The sequence below is a fragment of the Saimiri boliviensis genome, chromosome 2 (assembly GCF_048565385.1).
Source record: "Saimiri boliviensis isolate mSaiBol1 chromosome 2, mSaiBol1.pri, whole genome shotgun sequence".
NCBI classification, from domain to species: domain Eukaryota; kingdom Metazoa; phylum Chordata; class Mammalia; order Primates; family Cebidae; genus Saimiri; species Saimiri boliviensis.
Window position 1 is genome coordinate 63,838,366 of NC_133450.1, and position 18,961 is coordinate 63,857,326.

Below are 18,961 nucleotides of genomic sequence, written 5' to 3' on the forward strand. Positions count from 1 at the left end.
AACCTATGTGATGTGTAATTTTTTCGTTCCAAAAGAAGGAGAAAATGTTTTTGTGTAAAATATCTTTTGAAATCTGTTGCTTATAATTTCCTATTTTATGAAGCCTAATATTTGTTGTATTGGCAAGTGCTTGATTTTCCATGGAAAAACAGTATTAAGTATATTGTAATCTACTTATTATTGTCTTATAAATGTTTTTGAGTTTTTTTAGTTTGAAATGGCTGCCTTGGAATTGATTTATCTTTGCTTTACAGTGCTGGTAGTAGATATTATTATATAGTTTAATGTTATTCTGAATCCTTAAAATACAGTCTGTGTCCTCATGTGTCATGCTGTTACTGAAGTCTCTTTAGTGTTTAGTACGTAAGTGGACCCCAGTAAATACTTAAGTTGAATTGAACCATTTCCTGTTTTATTATCCAGATCATTTGGGTCTTTTTCAGTTTTTGACTAAATGTTCATTTCTACCATAACTTTATATTTGGGTTTTAAAAATCTAGGTGCCATGATTTCTGGTTCCTTTTGTGATATGCTAAGGTGAGAGATAAAAGTATAGCACATTAAAGATATACGTAGGCATTGAAAGAAGTAGTGCTTAAATTTTCTTTTTTTTTTTTCTATGCAGAGTTTCACTCTTGTTGCCTAGACTGGAGTGCAATGGCGCAATCTCAGCTCACCATAAACTCCATCTTGCAGGTTCAAGCAATTCTCCTGCCTCAGCCTCCTGAGTAGCTGGGATTACAGGCATGCACCACCACGCTCAGCTAATTTTGTATTTTCAGTAGAGACGGGGTTTCTCCATGTTGGCCAGGCTGGTCTCGAACTCCGGACCTCAGGTGATCCTCCCACCTCGACCTCCCAAAGTGCTAGGATTACAGGTGTGAGCCACCATGCCCGGCCCGAAAGTAGTGCTTAAATTTTCAATTTGTTGGGAAGTGATAATTTTATAAAATACAGTAAAAAATGAATTACTACAAAAACAAAATGAATACTAAAAAAAGCAAAGTTACAAGTTCAAATAATTTTTTTTTTTTGAGATGGAGTGTCGCTCTATTGCCCAGGTTAGAGTGCAATGGTGCAATCTTGGCTCACTGCAACCTCTGTGTCCCAGGTTCAAGCAGTTCTTGTGCCTCAGCCTGCCGAGTAGCTGGGATTACAGGCATGTGCTACTGTGCATGGCTAATTTTTATATTTTTTGTAGAGATGGGGTTTCACCACATTGGCCAGGCTGGCTCAAAATCCTGACCTGAGGTGATCTACCTGCCTTGGCCTCCCAAAGTGTTGGGATTACAGGCGTTAGCCACTGTACCCGGCTTCAAGTTCAAATTAAAGTTACAAGCCTCCTTTTTTTTTTTCTCATGATTCCCCAGCTTTACTAAAAATAGAAAACTTAGCTGGGCATGATGGCGTGTGCCTGCAGTCTCAGCTACTCGGAAGGCTGAGACAGGAGAATTGCCTGAACCCAGGAGGTAGAGGTTGCAGTGAGCCTAGATGGTGCCACTACACTCCAGCCTGGGCAACAGAGTGAGACTCTGTCTCAAAAAAAAAAAAAAAAAAAAAAAAAGAAAAGAAAAAAAGATTCGGCAGATATAAAATTACCACCAAATTGCTTTACAAGTCTTTAAACCTTACTCTTCCCATTGCTGTACTTGCTATGGACTGGTAGTGAGCATTCACTGTATTCATCCATGGATCACACTTTAAATAACACTGACTTATAAACATTATGATAGAACAATATTTCCTCTTACCCAGGGGTTTACAGCTGAATCATTATGACACTTTAAAAGCATATACATGTTGGCTGAGCGTGGTGACTCACGCCTGTAATCCCAGCACTTTGAGAGGCTGAGGTGGGTGGATCACGAGGTCAGGAATTCAAGACCAGACGGACCAACATGGTGAAACCCTGTCTTTACTTAAAAAATGCAAAAATTAGCTGGGTGTGGTGGCTCATGCCTGTAATCTCAGCTACTTTGGAGGCTGAGGTAGGAGAATTGCTTGAACCGGGACCCAAGAGATAGAGATTGCAGTGAGCCAAGATCACGCCAGTGCACTCCAGCCTGAGCTACAGAGCAAGACTCCATCTCAAAGGAAAAAAAAAAAAAAAAAGAAAAGAAAAGCATATACATGTTTACACCACCTAGGAGATTGTAACTTAGCGTACTGGGAAGAGGCCCTGGTGCAGGTTGAGCATTCCTACCAAAATACAAAATGCACCAAAATCCAAAACTTTGAGTGCCAGTGTGATGCCACAAGTGGAAAATTTCACACATAAGTACTGAACACAAGCTTTGTTTTATGCACAAAATTGCTAAAAGCATTTTATAAAATTGCTTTCCCATGTCCCTATGGGTATTAAGGTGTGTATGAACCCTAAATGAATTTTGTGTTTAGACGTGGGTCCCATCCCCAAGATATCTCATTATGTTTATGAAAATATTCTCAAATTGGAAAATATCTGAAATGTGAAACCCTTCTAGTCTCAAGCATTCAGATAAGGATACTCAACCTGTACTGTTAATTTTCAAAAGCTCCATAGGTGATTCTGATGCTTACCTCACAGTTGAAAATACTGAGGTGGAAAATTTTGGTATTTTATTTTCTACTTAACTATCCATATTAGAGGACACATTAAGCATTCAGGTTTGGAAATATCTGTTATTGCAGTTTTTAATTGCATATCTCTACAAGTTGATGTAAGTATCTTATATAATGATAGTTTTTAAAATATAGCTACATTTGAAAAAAATGTAGATTTTAGTACTTTTTACAAGGATGAAAGATGATTATTGGATCTGCTGCTTCCTCAATCTATCTGCAGCCTTCATTGTGATGTTCATATTCTCCAAGATGGAATTTATCTCATGTCATTTGTGGGAAAATGAATGAAATTCGTACACTACCATAAATTTCCATTCGAGAAGGGGCTCCAGTAGGAACAGCTTGTTTGTTATGACATATGACATACATGTGTTTAGCTTTTATCTACTTGCTTAACTCTATGCATACAGAAAATACTGTTACTTTTTATTTATTCCAAACTAAAAGCAAATTATTTGTGACACAAATGACTGTAAAATAAATTGTGTTACAAATTAAAAAAAAAAAAAAAGAAATACTGTTACTTTTTGGCTGTCTTCCCAATATTAAATTTTCCTTATTTGTGACAGTGTCTTCTGGACTAGTTTGACTGGTTTACAGAAAGCTTATTTCAGTTCTGTCTATATTGTTTGTTTTTGTGTTTCTAATGATGTTTTACTCAGAGTGGATGTGGCATTGTGGTAGGTCCTATGTTTATAATTTCTTTTGTGCGATGACTTGCCAGCCTTCAGTCAAAACTCTGCTGGTAGTTTCAGAATTTATATACTGTTCTCTTCCTGAATAGGTCAGATTTTCACTGCCTCCTCTTTGCCATAGCTAAAACTAAGACCTCTTTTAGTACATTATTTCTTTTTAAGATTCATGGGCTAATAACCTTGGGCCTACTGTTTCACTGTTATCTAATCTAAAAAGATTTGATTTATAAATCAAAGCATTCTTCCAGCTGTGTTGTGCAGACCAGTACAAAGTTACCTCTGATTCATGGTCCCTTTTAAGCCTACGTCTAGCCATAATCAGTTATGTAAAACTCTTGTAACAGGAGATGTTCTAAGGAAATTCCCAATGCATGGACTGACACAGCTTTCATTTCTCATCATTTAAGATTTGGTAATCATAAACAGAACCCTAAGAAATTGCCTATACTACCCCATACAGAGAAGATAGCAAACCCATGTTGAACTGAGAAATGCATTGTTTTAGTTAACATACAAAATTCTGATATTTCTACTATTTGTGACATTATTTGTGCTTTGTGTTTGTGTTTTAAATAAAAATGTTATAGTTAGAATCTTTTATAAGATAGAGTCAGTTAATAGAGGACTATCACTGGATAATCTTAGACAAATTATTATGTTGTGTTTTTTAATACAAATCTACAAAAGGTTAATATGATTGTTTTAAAGTACCCTTTCTAAAACATGGATTATAAATATATAGGTAGAAATCAGCCATCTTAAAGCCAGACAGATTGCACTCCAGGATCAGTTGCAGAAACTGCAGTCAGCAGCTCAATCAGTACCTTCTGGAGCTGGCGGTGTACCAGCCACCACTGCTTCATCTTCATTCACTTATGGGATTAGTCATCATCCTTCAGCTTTCCATGACGATGATATGGACTTTGGTGATATAATTTCGTCCCAACAAGAAATAAACCGACTTTCAAATGAAGTTTCAAGGCTTGAGTCTGAAGTTGGACATTGGAGGCATATTGCCCAGGTAGATAAAATTTTTTATGACTTTTTGAAAACTTTGAGTAAAAATACTGGTGTAATATAAAAAGCTATATGTAGGGCGTTTGATATCTGAAAGAACCCTGGACTAGGAAATAGAAAACCTGTATTCTAATTCTACCAGTGGCTTTCTAAGTGGTTTTGGTCATCATCTTTCTCTCCCAGTCTGTTTCCCTTTCTGTACACTATTTGGAAAAAAAGTTACAAAAAATTAAATTAACAGATCTTTAAAAAAAAAAAAATGTTACGAGTCCAGGACTCAAAAGAGAAAAAAAATTGAGTTGCTGTGGTTGAACCAAGAACCTTCTCTTCTGGAGTCCCTGAGACTCCTGGGGTAAAAACACCAGGATTCAGAGGCACCATGTTTGAAACTGCTTGCTTAGATATTGTTTGAGGTTTCTGCTAGTTCTAGTTACATGCAAAATGAAAATCTGGTCATTGATATTATAAAATATGATAAAGTATTTTGTGTTGTTTCTCATGCATTAGCAAGTAATTCTTTGCTATTTGGGGCTGTAAACTTTCTTCCAAGGAGCCCTTTTTTATCTTACATATCAAATTGTATTCAGATGACTATCTCTTACCTGGAATGCTTGAGACTAGACGTGTTTCACGTTTTGGATTTTGGAGTCTTTTCTTTTACTTTTTTTTTTTTTTTGGAGACAGAGTCTCGCTGTGTTGCCTAGGCTGGAGTGCAGTGGCATGATCTTGGCCCATGCAACCTCTGCCTCCCAGGCTCAGGCGATTCTCCTGCCTCAGCCTCCTGAGTAGCTGGGATTACAGGCACACGACACCACACCTGGCTAATTTTTTTTGTATTTTTAGTAGAGATGGGGTTTCACCATGTTGCCCAGGCTAGTCTCCAACTCCTGACCTCTGGTAATCCACCTGCTTCAGCTCCCAAAGTGTTGGGATTACAGGCATGAGCCACTGCATCCAGCCAGATTTTGGAATATTTTCGTAAACATAATGAAATATCTTGAGGATGGGATCCAAGTCTAACCATGGAATTCATTTAAGTTACATATAAAATTTATACCCATTGGTACTTGTGACGTTCATTTTATACAATATTTTAAGTAATATTCTATAACTTGTTCATGAAACAAAGTTTGCATTAAGTACTTATGTGTGGAGTTTTCCACTTTTGGCATCATGTTGGCAGTCAGATGTTTCAGATTTTGGAGTATTTCAGAATTTGGATTTTTGGATTAGGGATTCTCAACCTGTTGTATGCTATGGAAATTGTCAGGAGACATTAAAACCTGGAATTAACTGAAACATTGTTCATTTGAATTTAATTTCATCATCGTAAGAAAAAAACAAATTATATGAGTAAAAAGATTGTTTTTTGTGTTTTTGTAAATGTAATCTAGTTACGTAAAGGAGAAATCTTCCCAATTAAAATTATCTCCTTCCTTCACAAGTTGCTAGACATTCTCAGTACACAAAATAAGCCTTAGAGAACATGACCTGTTGGTCCATCTTATCTTCAAAAAGCAGTAGTTCTTAAACTTTGTATGTGTAACAGATGACCTGGAGAATTCAGCATTATTGTAGATCTTCTGTCGTACCTTCAGAGATACCAATTTGTTAGCCAGTTTTAGGATCTTAAACTGCTTTCAAACAAATAGCTCTGGTGATTCTGATAACCTGAGGAACACATTTTAAAAAACAATAGTCAGGGTAAGATTTCATAGAGAAGAGAATCGTTTTTAGTGTGTTCACTTTTGCATGTCTTGAATGCCTACTCCATGACAGACTTGTACCAGACTACAAAGGTGAAAAAGGCATTATTGTGACCTTTCTGAGGACTTAATTTTCTAGCAAGACATAATAAAAATTAAGATTTGTATTATACTTTACAAGATCCTCTATGTGTATTATCCCAGTATATTATTATGTTAATAACTATGAGATGTATCTATTACCTCTATTTTATAGATAAGGAAACTGAAACTTTTAAGTAATACAATCCATTGCTACAGTGTTTAAATTATGATTCAAACACACATGTTTTGTCTCTAAATCCTGTGTTTTTCTATTATGCTTTATTCTTTGAGTCCTAGAGTATCTTTTGGTTCGTTAAGATGTTATGTAGTCGGCCGGGCGCGGTGGCTCAAGCCTGTAATCTCAGCACTTTGGGAGGCCGAGGTGGGTGGATCACGAGGTCAAGAGATCGAGACCATCCTGGTCAACAAGGTGAAACCCCGTCTCTACCAAAAATACAAAAAATTAGCTGGGCATGGTAGCGCGTGCCTGTAATCCCAGTTACTCAGGAGGCTGAGGCAGGAGAATTGCCTGATCCCAGGAGGCAGAGGTTGCGGTGAGCCGAGATCGCGCCATTGCACTCCAGCCTGGGTAACAAGAGCGAAACTCCCTCTCATAAAAAAAAAAAAAAAAAAAAAGAAAAAAAAAAAAAGATGTTATGTAGTAATATTAATAAAGATAAGTGATCAACAAACAGCTTTGAATGAGAAGAATCCAAAAGTTGTTTTTTTTATTTGTTAAACCAAAGATTATTCTCTATTGGGTAGAGATCTTCTGGGTAAAATCATTTTAAAAAGATTTTGCCAGGCATGGTGGTTCATGTCTAATCCCAGCACTTTGGGAGGCCAAGGCAGGAGGATTGCTTGAGACCAGGAGTTTGAGACCAGCCTGGGCAACATAGTGAGACATCACCCCTCCATCCCACAAAAAAAAAAAAAAAAAAAAGAAAAAAAAAAATAGCTGGACATGGTGGGATGTACCTGTAGTCCCAGCTACTTGGAATGCTGAGGTGGGAGGATTGCTTGAGCCCAGGAGGTAGAGGCTGCAGTGAGCCATGATCACACCACTGCATTCTAGCCTGAGTGACAGAAAAAGACCCTGTCTCAAAAAAAAGAAAGAAAGAAAGAAAGAAAATTTCCTTTTAGAAAGCTGCTCAATATCTTTATGCTTAAATTTTGTCAAGCTAAGTAAAATATTCTATAAATTTTTTACCTTAACTTTAGTTATTTTATAAAACTGTTGTCTCCCCAATTAGTTAATAAATTCTTAAACATGGTATCTTTTATTTATTGTGTATTATTCACTACTGGACTAGGTTCTCTAAAAGGTACGTGGCATTCTTTAGTGAGAATCTGTGAAACGCTCCCTTTTTTAAAGAGTATCTTTTAATGAAGTTTGTTTGTGACTTTCTGTTGACAAGAAAATCAGTATAATTATTTACTAATTCTCTTTTTCTGATCTAGTCTTCCAAAGCACAAGGAACACATAACTCTGATCAAAGTGAAATATGTAAACTACAAAATATTATTAAGGTAAGTCAAATTATTGATTGATGATGGCAGTTATATATCTAAATCTGCTTGTTAAAAGCATAAGCCTATGGTACTCAGAGACCAGACTGTTAATGTTAAAGAAAAAATGAAAAATAAAAGCATAAACCTAAATTAGTAAAAGTCTCAGTTATAAAAGTCATTATCATTATATAGATCATGATATTTCTTTTTCTTTTAGAGAGAGGGTCTCACTGTGTTGGCAGGCTGGCGTGCAGTGGCATGATCAGGTCACTGCAGCCTCCGATTCCTGGGTTCAGGTGATCTTCCTGCATAAGCTTCCCATGTAGTTGGGACCACTGGCAGGCATGCCACCATGCCTGGCTCATTTCTAAATTTTTTGTATAGATGGGGCTTGCTAATGTTGCCCAGGCTGGTCTCAAATTTCTAGTCTCAAGTCTTCCTCCTGTTTTGGCCTCCCAGAACTCTGGGAATCCAGACGTGCGCCAGTGCGCCTGGCCCAAAAATATTTTTTATCTTCTTTATTATTTATGGCAAGTAAAGTATATAAAACTCTCTCTTTCCAAAATCATTTGGTTTTGAACATTTATTAGGGAGTTTATCTTTCGTAAGTCTCTATATTCTATCTAGTAAACCTGTCTTTATTAAAATGTAATTGCTGGGTTGCTGAAGTTTCCAGGTTTAGGCTGAAAGGATATGGACAAAATAAAATACTAATATGCATTGGAAATAATTTAGCAGTAGAATTTTGCTAGTTCATGTCAACTATTTCTTTAAAGAAAAGTCTTACGTGTATTATTGTGGCTGTGAATTAGTTTTAGTGAAAAAATTACAGAATTTTTAGTTTTGGGTTTATTATTATTATTATGCTAGAGTGGATAGAATCCAGATCAGACCTGTGTTTAAATCCTGGCTGTATTATTTACATGCTGTGCTAACTTTGGGCAAGTTAATTCTATTTTATTATCAATAAAGTAGAGACCATGATAATGCCTACCTTATAGGATTGTTTTGAGGTTTAAACGTAAAGCTCTTAGCCCAGTGCTGGCACATAAGTAAGAAGTTAATTTACAGATTAGGATCCTTTTTTTTCCCCCCATAAGAGCATCAGTATTTTTGTAGATTAGGATTCTTGGTTACAAGCAACAAAAACTATCTCTGGCCAAGTAAAGCAAGAGGATTTACTGGAAGAACCCAGAGTAGTCCCTCTGCAGGACTGAAGGAGGAGCTGAGCATCTGGGCCTCAGGTTGAATAGGAGTGGAAAGAGTGTTAGGAATCTGGGTGGCGGGACCCAGTGGATAGACTCTTAAGAACACACTTGTCCTGATGCTTCCTGTCAAACCAGTTTCCCTAGTTGACAGACTCAACTCAAGATCCAGGTTCCAGGAAGAGACACAGTGGGCTCAACGTGGGTAGGAAGGTGCCAAGATTGAAGTTTGGGAGTCCCAATAAGATTGGTAAAAGCAAAGGCTGAGTGAGACAATAGGGGTAGTGGAACAGCAGGTACAGATTAGCCAGAGGGGTGACACCGGTATTGGTAGAATGTGTTATTAGGAAAAGGAGAGGTTCATGGTCACAGATATTAAGGAAAATACATTTTTACTAATCTTTTGTTTCAGCCTTTTCTTGCTGATGTTCCCTCATTAGAAGTAGAAAAACTGGGCCGGGCGCGTTGGCTCAAGCCTGTAATACCAGCACTTTGGGAGGTCGAGGTGGGTGGATCACGAGGTCAAGAGATCGATACCATCCTGGTCAACATGGTGAAACCCCGTCTCTACTAAAAATACAAAAAATTAGTTGGGCATGGTGGCACGTGCCTGTAATCCCAGCTACTCAGGAGGCTGAGGCAGGAGAATTGCCTGAACCCAGGAGGCGGAGGTTGCGGTGAGCCAAGATCGCGCCACTGCACTCCAGCCTGGGTAACAAGAGTGAAACTCCGTCTCAAAAAAAAAAAAAGAAGTAGAAAAACTGTTTTTAAGACGTAAGAAAGGAAAGGGTGAAGGTGTTCAGAATTGTCCTAATTTTGGGTCTTTGGGTCTGTGTTGAAATTCTTTTCAGCCTTAACATGTTCTGATAATTATTTTTAATAATGCAGACTTTTGGACAACGGTTAAATATATAGCTTACTTAAATTTATTGATTATAAATTTGAATGACTTTGTTTTCATTTTGTTTGTTTGTTTGTTCATTTTCATTTTTTAAGGAACTAAAACAGAACCGAAGTCAGGAAATTGATGACCATCAACATGAAATGTCAGTACTGCAGAATGCACACCAACAGAAATTGACAGAAATAAGTCGGCGACATCGGGAAGAATTAAGTGACTATGAAGAACGAATTGAAGAACTCGAAAATCTATTACAACAAGGTTATTGGTTTTATTTCTTTATTACTTATTATTATTTCTTTTTAGTTGGAATCTCCCTCTCATGCCCTGGCTGGAGTGCAGTGGAACAATCTCGGCTTACTTCAGCCTCCACCCCCCAGGTTCAAGCAATTCTCCTGCCTCCGCCTCCTGAGTAGTTGGGATTACAGGCGCCCACCACCATGTCCAGCTAATTTTTGTATTTTTAGTAGAAATAGGGCTTTGTCATGTTGGCCAGGCTGGTCTCGAACTCCTGACCTCAGGTCGTCCACTCGCCTCAGTCTCCCAAAGTGATAGGATTATAGGAGTGAGCCCCTACACCTAGCTGGTTATTAGTTTTATTAATTTAACATACTAGATGACATAATTAAATGGTAGGCATAGCACTCTTAAGACCAGGACAGTGCTGTCAACTTGTATTGAGTCATAATGCATGAGTAGATGACTAGTTCTGCTTATCTGCCAGAAATTTGCAATGACATCTCTACTTTCAAGATTCTGTGGCCAGGAGTGGCGGCTTATGGCTCTAATCCCAGCCCTTTGGGAGGCCAAGGTGTGTGGATCACTTGAGACCAGGAATTTGAGACCAGCCTGGCCAACATGGTGAAACCCCATCTCTACTAAAAACACAAAAGTTAGTCAGATGTGGTGGTGCTTGCCTGTGGTCCCAGCTACTCGGGAAGCTAAGGTGGGAGGATCACTTGAACCCAGGAGGAAGAGGTTGCAGTGAGCTGAGATGGCACCAGTGCCCTCCAGCCTGGACAACAGAGTGAGACTCCATCTCAAAAAAAAAAAAAGAATTTGTGAAAATGAAAATGTCCTTTTTGGCCGGGCGCGGTGGCTCAAGCCTGTAATCCCAGCACTTTGGGAGGCCGGGGTGGGTGGATCACAAGGTCAAGAGTCAAGAGATCGAGACCATCCTGGTCAACAAGGTGAAACCCCGTCTCTACTAAAAATACAAAAATTTAGCTGGGCATGGTGGCGCGTGCCTGTGATCCCAGGTACTCAGGAGGCTGAGGCAGGAGAATTGCCTGAACCCGGGAGGCGGAGGTTGCGGTGAGCCGAGATCGCGCCATTGCACTCCAGCCTGGGTAACAAGCGAAACTCCGCCTCAAAAAAAAAAAAAAAAAGAAAGAAAATGTCCTTTTTGCCTTTGTGGTAAATAGTTATAATTTACAGATTTCTTTGCATTGTTTGGTGATGGTAATAAATGATCAGAGATATTGTCACTCTCTTTCAAACTTGGATACATAGGTCTTTATGTAGTTGATTCAAATATTTTCCCCCAACTTCTTATTTATTTTAAAATACTCTAGTTTATTACAGTAACTTAACTTTTAAGCTTTCCAAATTCCAAACTGTCTTAAATCTCTTGGTGTATGTAGCAAGCAAGACCAAGTGCCAAGTTCTTGGTTCTTTTTTTTTTTTTTTTTTGAGACGGAGTTTCGCTCTTGTTACCCAGGCTGGAGTGCAATGGCGCGATCTCGGCTCACCGCAACCTCCGCCTCCTGGGTTCAGGCAATTCTCCTGCCTCAGCCTCCTGAGTAGCTGGGATTACAGGTACATGCCACCACGCCCAGCTAATTTTTTTTGTATTTTTAGTAGAGACGGGGTTTCACCATGTTGACCAGGATGGTCTCGATCTCTCGACCTCGTGATCCACCCGCCTCAGCCTCCCAAAGTGCTGGGATTACAGGCTTGAGCCACCGCACCCGGCTAAGTTCTTGGTTCTTGACATTTGATGTCCTTGTTTTGTGTTTATGTTCTAGGTGGCTCTGGAGTTACAGAAACTGATCACTCTAAAATCTGTGAGATGCAAAAAACTATTCAAGTTCTACAAACGGAAAAAGTGGAGTCTACCAAAAAAATTGAAGAACTTGAGGATAAAATAAAAGATATAAATAAAAAATTGTCTTCTGCAGAAAATGACAGAGATAGCTTGAGGAGAGAACAAGAACAGCTAAACGTGGAGAAAAGACAACTAATGGAAGAATGTGAGAACTTGAAACTGGAATGTAGTATATTGCAGCCTTCTGCCATGAAGCAAAGTGATACTGTGACAGAAAGGGAAAGACTTGTTGCACAGAGTGCATCAGTGGAAGAAGTATTCAGACTACAACAAGCACTGTCTGGTATACAGTCTTTGTAACTTCTTTCAGATTGTTGTTTCATTGCATAGTAGTTGTTTTTAGAGATAAATGCTTCATTAACTGAATACTTTGTGGGGATGGTATATTCCTGGAAATGACTGCCTGTTATTTGGGTAGAATTGAGTGGAGTAAGAGTTAATAGATTGTGAATAGGACTTTCCTGTTAAAAAGGATTAAGTATTGCTACACTTTCTGTAACTCATCACAGCCCACACCTTCCAGTTAGGGAATACAGCCTTTCTTCTTCAAAGTTACATGTTACCTTTTTGAAATGGTCTATATCCAAGCAAAGCCCTGAGTGCTTAGAGCCATAGGTCTTCCACCATTTTCTATGCTCATGATGATACTTAGTTACTATACCAGTATTCTTTGTTATAAAAAATAAGTACTAAATGAAATAGGCCAAACACCAGTAAATAAAATAAATTTTAAAGTACTTGTACTCATGTTTTTAAAAACAAATTTACTTACTTAAAAATTAATTTACTTAATGTAAGAATAATACATTTATTTATTTATCATATTGGGTGATCCAGATGAGTTTATTTGCTAAGAAAAGAAACCCACTGCCTTAGTCCTTCCCCCTTTTTCCATTTCCATTGCCACAGAATTACTTTAGGCTATCCTAATTGCTTTTTGCCTCTGTTAACTATGGCACTTCTCTGAATGTAGCAGAATAGCATAATGGGTAAGGACATGACTGGGTTAGAATCTAACTCTATCACGAATTAGCTGACCTTGGACAGGTGAACATCTCTATGCCTTGATTATTTCATCTATAGGGTTGGGATAATAATGGTATCTTCCTTGTAGTTTTAGTAATGAGGATTATATGAGTTACTGTCTGCCAATCTTTAGGATAGTGTCTAGCCGGTAGTAAGTGTTGAAGAGTTAGCTTTTAAAATTCTCCTTTCTCCAAGTTTCCTTTAGTCTAGTTTTTTTTTTCTTTTGCAGCCAGAATAATTTGTCAGAAATGCAAAGCAGGTTACTCTCCTGCTTTTAGTACTTTGTAGCTCCCTGTAAACTTTGGGATGATGTTTAAACTTCTTAGTTAGACATGATAATGTCTCTCATGATCTGGTTCCTGCCTACTCTTCAGTTTAAACTTTTCTTATGCTTCTGACCTTCTAAGCTGGAGCCAGGTTGAATTTCAATAGCTCCTTAAACCAGCAATGTTGCCTCTTTGCTCTGTCACTCTTGCATTCTCTGCTTTCTCTGTGGAGTGTCTCTATGGCTCTTTTAGCTGACTCTCAGTGTATTGAGTCAGTGCATTATTACCTCCACCGAGGGGTACCTAGCACTGCCACTTCCTGGCCCCATTTGCTCCTCCTCATCTGGAGTAGGTGTTTGCCTTGTTTTCATAGCACCTCGTGCTTGCTCTATTATACTATGTTGTAATCCTCTGCCTACTAGTTTTTCTTTCTCTCTGAATTGTAAGCTCTTTGATAGCAAGGGCTAAGTTTTTCCAGCTTTTTATCTAGCACCTGGCCTCATAGTAAATGCTAAACATTTCCTAAGTAAATGTCAAATCAGTGATTTCAGCTGTGTTTTTTTGTGTGCTGCTTCTCCTGATGGATCTATCTATAATATCAGATTGTTTTTTTTTAATCAGCATTCATGTCTAAATCACTTTAGATAATTGAGGGATTATGGTTTGTGGTGGTATAAATATACATTTATTACTTTTAAATTGTTTTCCTCCAGTCTTAAACCATGTACTATTTCCTGCTTCTCAAACTAGTCAATTCATCTTGAAACGTAGTTGTTAGCGTTTTTATCAAGGCAATAACTTATGACTCATCCACAATACAGTTTTAATTCTTTCTCATACTTATCCACAGAATTGTATTTTAACGTGGTTTCTAACTGGCATTTACATTATGATTTATTTGATCCAGACAAAAACAGAAATACAAAATTACAAATACGTGTTTCACTCAGAACAGTAACTGCTTGCCAGTGGTGCTTAAATATACACTTTGTTTTAATTGGGTTGCATTTCTGAGTTTAATATTGAAGGTAATTTACTCTAAATAATTTTAATTTCAAGTTCATTTGCTGTTTTTACAGATGCTGAAAATGAAATAATGAGATTGAGTAGTTTAAACCAGGTAAATTAATTTTGACAAATGTTATGTGCATAGAGACAGTGGAAGCAGATACTATACCAAAGTGAGAAATGCATGTTAATTTTCCTTAAGAGAGTCAAAGAGTTGTTTTTCTAATAATTAGAAGTTATTTTGTAAATATATTTTTATATTTTTTCAAGTATGATAAGGAAATCTATAAGAGTATTGAAAATGAATGGCTGGCTTCATTCATTTTAGACACTCTTATAAGTGTTGCATTCTTATAATTATTATATATCATTAAAGAAATACTGAATAGAAACACACAGTTGTATAGATTGCCTGCTTTTTTGTAAACTGGAAATTTCTTGTTACCTGAAAACGCTGCTTTAATATTTTTGTAGGATAACGGTCTTGCTGAAGACAATCTGAAACTTAAAATGCATATCGAAGTTTTAGAAAAAGAGAAGTCATTACTGAGTCAAGAAAAGGTGGGTGCTGTAAAAATGGGGCAGAATTAAAATGGTGTGTGTTATAGTCCACAGCCAAGGGCCAGGTGATATCCAAATGGAATGTTTAGTGATTGAGCTCAAGTCCTGAGAATAGAGCTGATCTCATTGATGCTTGTCAGGCTGGGTTGAAGTACCTGGGCAAAGTTCAGAGTATAAGTGGCTGGCTTTGAGTTTATATTTAGAAATAAGCTAGTAGGCACATAGAAACAAGCAGAAAAGACAGGTGGAAGTCCTGTTTTGGTTTCTGATGAAACCTGTTTTGGTCCTGACAGCAGGAACATACACAGGTAGGTCGGGAGGTCTGGAGTGGCATGCTATAATAACTGTATATACTGCTGTGTGCTTCAGACTGTGTTCATTGGAGTAGACAGGACTTTCTTGGTGGTGAGGGGTACGGAGCGACAGTTTCAGTGGTAGAAAGAAGGTGTTTTGTTTTGTTTTTGAGATGGAGTTTCGCTCTTATTGCCCAGGCTAGAGTACAATGATGCGATCTTGGCTAACTGCAACCTCTGCCTTCTGGGTTCAAGCGATTCTCCCGCCTCAGCCTCCCAAGTAGCTGGGATTACAGATGCCTGCCACCACACCTGGCTAATTTTGTATTTTCAGTAGAGATGGGGTTTCTTCATGTTGGTCAGGCTGGTCTCAAACTCCCAGCCTCAGGTGATCCATCTGCCTTGGCTTCCCAAAGTGCTGGGATTACAATGCACTTGGTGAAATAAGGCCTTTATAGGGGTACAGAGCAACCGTTTCAGTGGTAGAAAGAAGGTCTTTATTGTATATGTTCATAGCAAGGAATAAATAAGATTCTGAAAGGGAAAGGTATTTAGAAGTCTTTTTGTGTTTGTATCACTTTGGGGAAATTGGCTAAGGCAGGTCCTTAAATATAGGACAGTTATAAGGTAGTATTATTAAGTTAAAGGCCAGTGTCTTAATTTAAATTCTTAATTTTAAAAACTGGTGCATATTTTCTGATATATCTGTTCAGAAAACATACATACTGAAAACCTTCAGACAGTATAGTGGAGTATCTTTCGCACCTTTATTGCTTGGACTCTTTCCCAGGGACAGTCTCTGTTACCAATTCTAGTGTTTTTTTGCAGACTCTGTCTATGCATGTATGATTGTATATATCAATAGCATTAAAAAATACAAATGTTAGCATATTATAAATACCCTTTTTACATACCATATTTCCAACATCTTTCCACATTAGTATATATATAGTATTTCTCAAAGGGACTGCTATTGGTGTTTAAGCAGGAAAATTCTTTTTTTTTTTTTTTTTTTGAGACGGAGTTTCGCTCCTGTTACCCAGGCTGGAGTGCAATGGCGCGGTCTCGGCTCACCGCAACCTCCGCCCCCTGGGTTCAGGCAATTCTCCTGCCTCAGCCTCCTGAGTAGCTGGTTTTACAGGCACATGCCACCATGCCCAGCTAATTTTTTGTATTTTTAGTAGAGACGGGGTTTCACTATGTTGACCAGGATGGTCTCGATCTCTTGACCTCGTGATCCACCCGCCTCGGCCTCCCAAAGTGCTGGGATTACAGGCTTGAGCCACCGCGCCCGGCCAGCAGGAAAATTCTTACTCGTGTGTACTACCCTGTGTATTGTGGGATTCTTGCTGCCACTCTTTCTACCCACTATATGCCAGCAATATCTCCCAGTCATTTAAAAAATTACTATATTATATGTATTTCTCTTTCCTATCTCTATTCCCATTGTGTTCTGCTCTTTACCTGACTGACCTAGTAGTTTGTAGTTTGCAGACCTCCATGCACTTATCTGGTAGGGCCTGTAACCTTTTCATGATGTGTTTGGTTTCTGTAGCTAGTCCTGATCGCTGTTTCTCCTTTCTTTTGATGTTAAATAGTCCATTGTAACTCTTCCTTGAATTGTATCTGCTTACTGATTAAGAATACCAAGTATCTATGAGGGTGAGCACTTAGGGAGGCCAAGGCAGGATGTTTGCTTGAGGTGAGGAGTTCAAGACCAACCTGGACAACATATTGAGACACCATCTCTACAAAAAAAAAAAAAAAAAAGCCTAAATAAATTTTTTAAAAAGTCCCTATGAGGCTGTGAGCTTTTAAGATCCACCTAAAGAAAATGTTTGTGGTTCTCCTAATTTGAACAGATAGCTTTGGAAAGACTTAAGAGAATGCCGTTTTCATCTTTCAGCTGTAGTTAGAATAAATTTTTGAATTAGAAAGAAATAAAAATTGTGATATAGGTGCTCTACTGTAGATTTTATTAGGTCTCCTTTGGTTTTCAACCAACTCTCCATAGCAATGTTGAGTTTCTATTATAAGGTATATATTAGGGTGTTTATTTGAAGGAATTTGAGATTCTTATTTTTTAAAATTTTACTTTTTAGAGAGGCAAAGTCTTGCTGTGTTGCCCAGGATAGAGTGCTGTGGCTGATCACAGCGTGATTATAGTGCACTACAGCCTTGAACTCCTTGACTCAAGTAATCCTACCTCAGCCACCTAAGTAGCCTCCTGGGACTATAGGTACATGCCATCACACCTGGTTCAAGACTCTTCTTTAAAGTAGATTCCATATAGGTTTGATTTTTAAAAATCTGTCAATGAAAGAAGACTTTAATATATAATTTTTTACAAACATCATAACTAGAGACAGAAATAATGTTGAAGCATAGAGAACTGCCCCACTTCTGAGATTTTGGAGCAAGCATTAAATACCAAGTAGTAGACTATAAAATGTATATATACTATCTTGAGGAATGTCAGGTGTGACAGGGGAATCTAGTCTGTGCTCAGAAAGTAAAGGAAGGAAGGAGGGTTATTTCTTGGGTCAAGAAAAATTTCCATATTGTGACAGAAGCATAAGTAATAAGGGAAATTAGTAAGAGAAAAGAAACCTTTCTAATTAGAGAGGCAAAACTTTTGGGTGAAGGAGTGTTACTTTTTTATGTTTTTATATAGTTTGTGGCTGTTGATGACTGGATGTTAGAGAATGGAAGTAAGGAAGGCAGAACGACCTGGGGACATTTTGAAAAGTATGTTTGTATGGTAGGTGGGGCCATGGGATGGATAAAGGGAAGCCACAGTGGAGCAGGATAGGAGAGGCTTTCAAATGGGAACTTTTTTTATAAAGAAGTTGGCGCTAGAGGACAAACTTACAGTCATTACATCTTGTCTAGGATTATAGAGATATTTTGCTTGAAGCTACAAGAAAAATTGCGCATGAAGGAAGGATGTGGTTTGTTGAATTTCGCATACCATTATTGAGGTATTGTTCAATACTATTTCCAATATAGAGCACTTAAAATAGATTCCCAAGTTTTGTTTCTATGTATGTTTTTAGTTTTTTGGTGTCCCTAATTGAAAGTATGTGTTGCTTTTTTCCCTTTATCATTTCAGGAAGATCTACAGATAGCACTTTTAAAATTGAACGACGAATATGAAGGAATTAAAAGTACAGCTACAAGAGACATAAGTTTGGATTCAGAATTACATGACTTAAGACTTCATTTGGAGGCAAAGGAACAAGAACTCAATCAGATTATTAGTGAAAAGGAAATACTGATAGCTGAGATAGAAGAATTGGACAGACAAAATCAAGAAGCTACAAAGGTAACACTATTAAATACAGTGAGGCAGCACATTCTGTTAAGTAGTAACTTAAACACTGGATTGACATGCAGAAATGGGTGTGATTTAATTAATGGTTTAGTTCATAGATCTTGACAAACCTCTTTGGTAAAGTGCTAGGTAGTAAATATTGTTGGCCTTGTAGGCCATATAGTCTCAGTCTACTAAACTCTGTTGTTGTCATATCAACAAATGAGTGTGACCATGTTTCAATAAAGTTTTACTTACGAAACAGGCAGCATCTCTGAGTTGGCTCATGGCTAGACTTCATTGACTCCTGCTCTGGTGTAGAGATAAAAATGAACAGCATATGCTATTTAACATCTTTGGTTTTAAATTCTTATCCCTAAGATGCTGGGGCTGGGCACAGTGGCTCACACCTGTAATCCCTGCACTTTGGGAGGCTGACGCAGGCGGATCCCTTGAGGTCAGGAGTTCGAGACCAGCCTGACCAACATGGAGAAACCCCATCTCTGATAAAAATACAAAATTAGCCAGGTGTGGTGGCACATGCCTGTAATCCCCGCTACTTGGGAGGCTGAGGCAGGAGAATCACTTGAACCTGGGAAGTGGAGGTTGCAGTGAGCCGACATTGGGCCACTGCACTCCAGCCTGGGCAACAAGAACAAAACC

The 18,961-nt window shown here is 38.1% G+C and overlaps 1 protein-coding gene across 3 annotated transcripts in view; it reads left to right on the forward strand.

Annotated features, from left to right (window-relative positions):
* The window catches only part of TRIP11 (thyroid hormone receptor interactor 11), an 80,465-nt gene that overhangs the window by 13,852 nt on the left and 47,652 nt on the right, over positions 1-18,961 (forward strand). For all 3 annotated transcript variants that reach the window (XM_074393462.1, XM_010350557.3, XM_074393463.1), the window contains exons 4-10: positions 4,042-4,320; positions 7,568-7,636; positions 9,820-9,985; positions 11,752-12,114; positions 14,203-14,243; positions 14,606-14,692; positions 18,098-18,310. In XM_074393462.1, the coding sequence (XP_074249563.1) occupies positions 4,042-4,320; positions 7,568-7,636; positions 9,820-9,985; positions 11,752-12,114; positions 14,203-14,243; positions 14,606-14,692; positions 18,098-18,310 (1,218 nt within the window). The remainder of the gene's footprint in view (positions 1-4,041; positions 4,321-7,567; positions 7,637-9,819; positions 9,986-11,751; positions 12,115-14,202; positions 14,244-14,605; positions 14,693-18,097; positions 18,311-18,961) is intronic.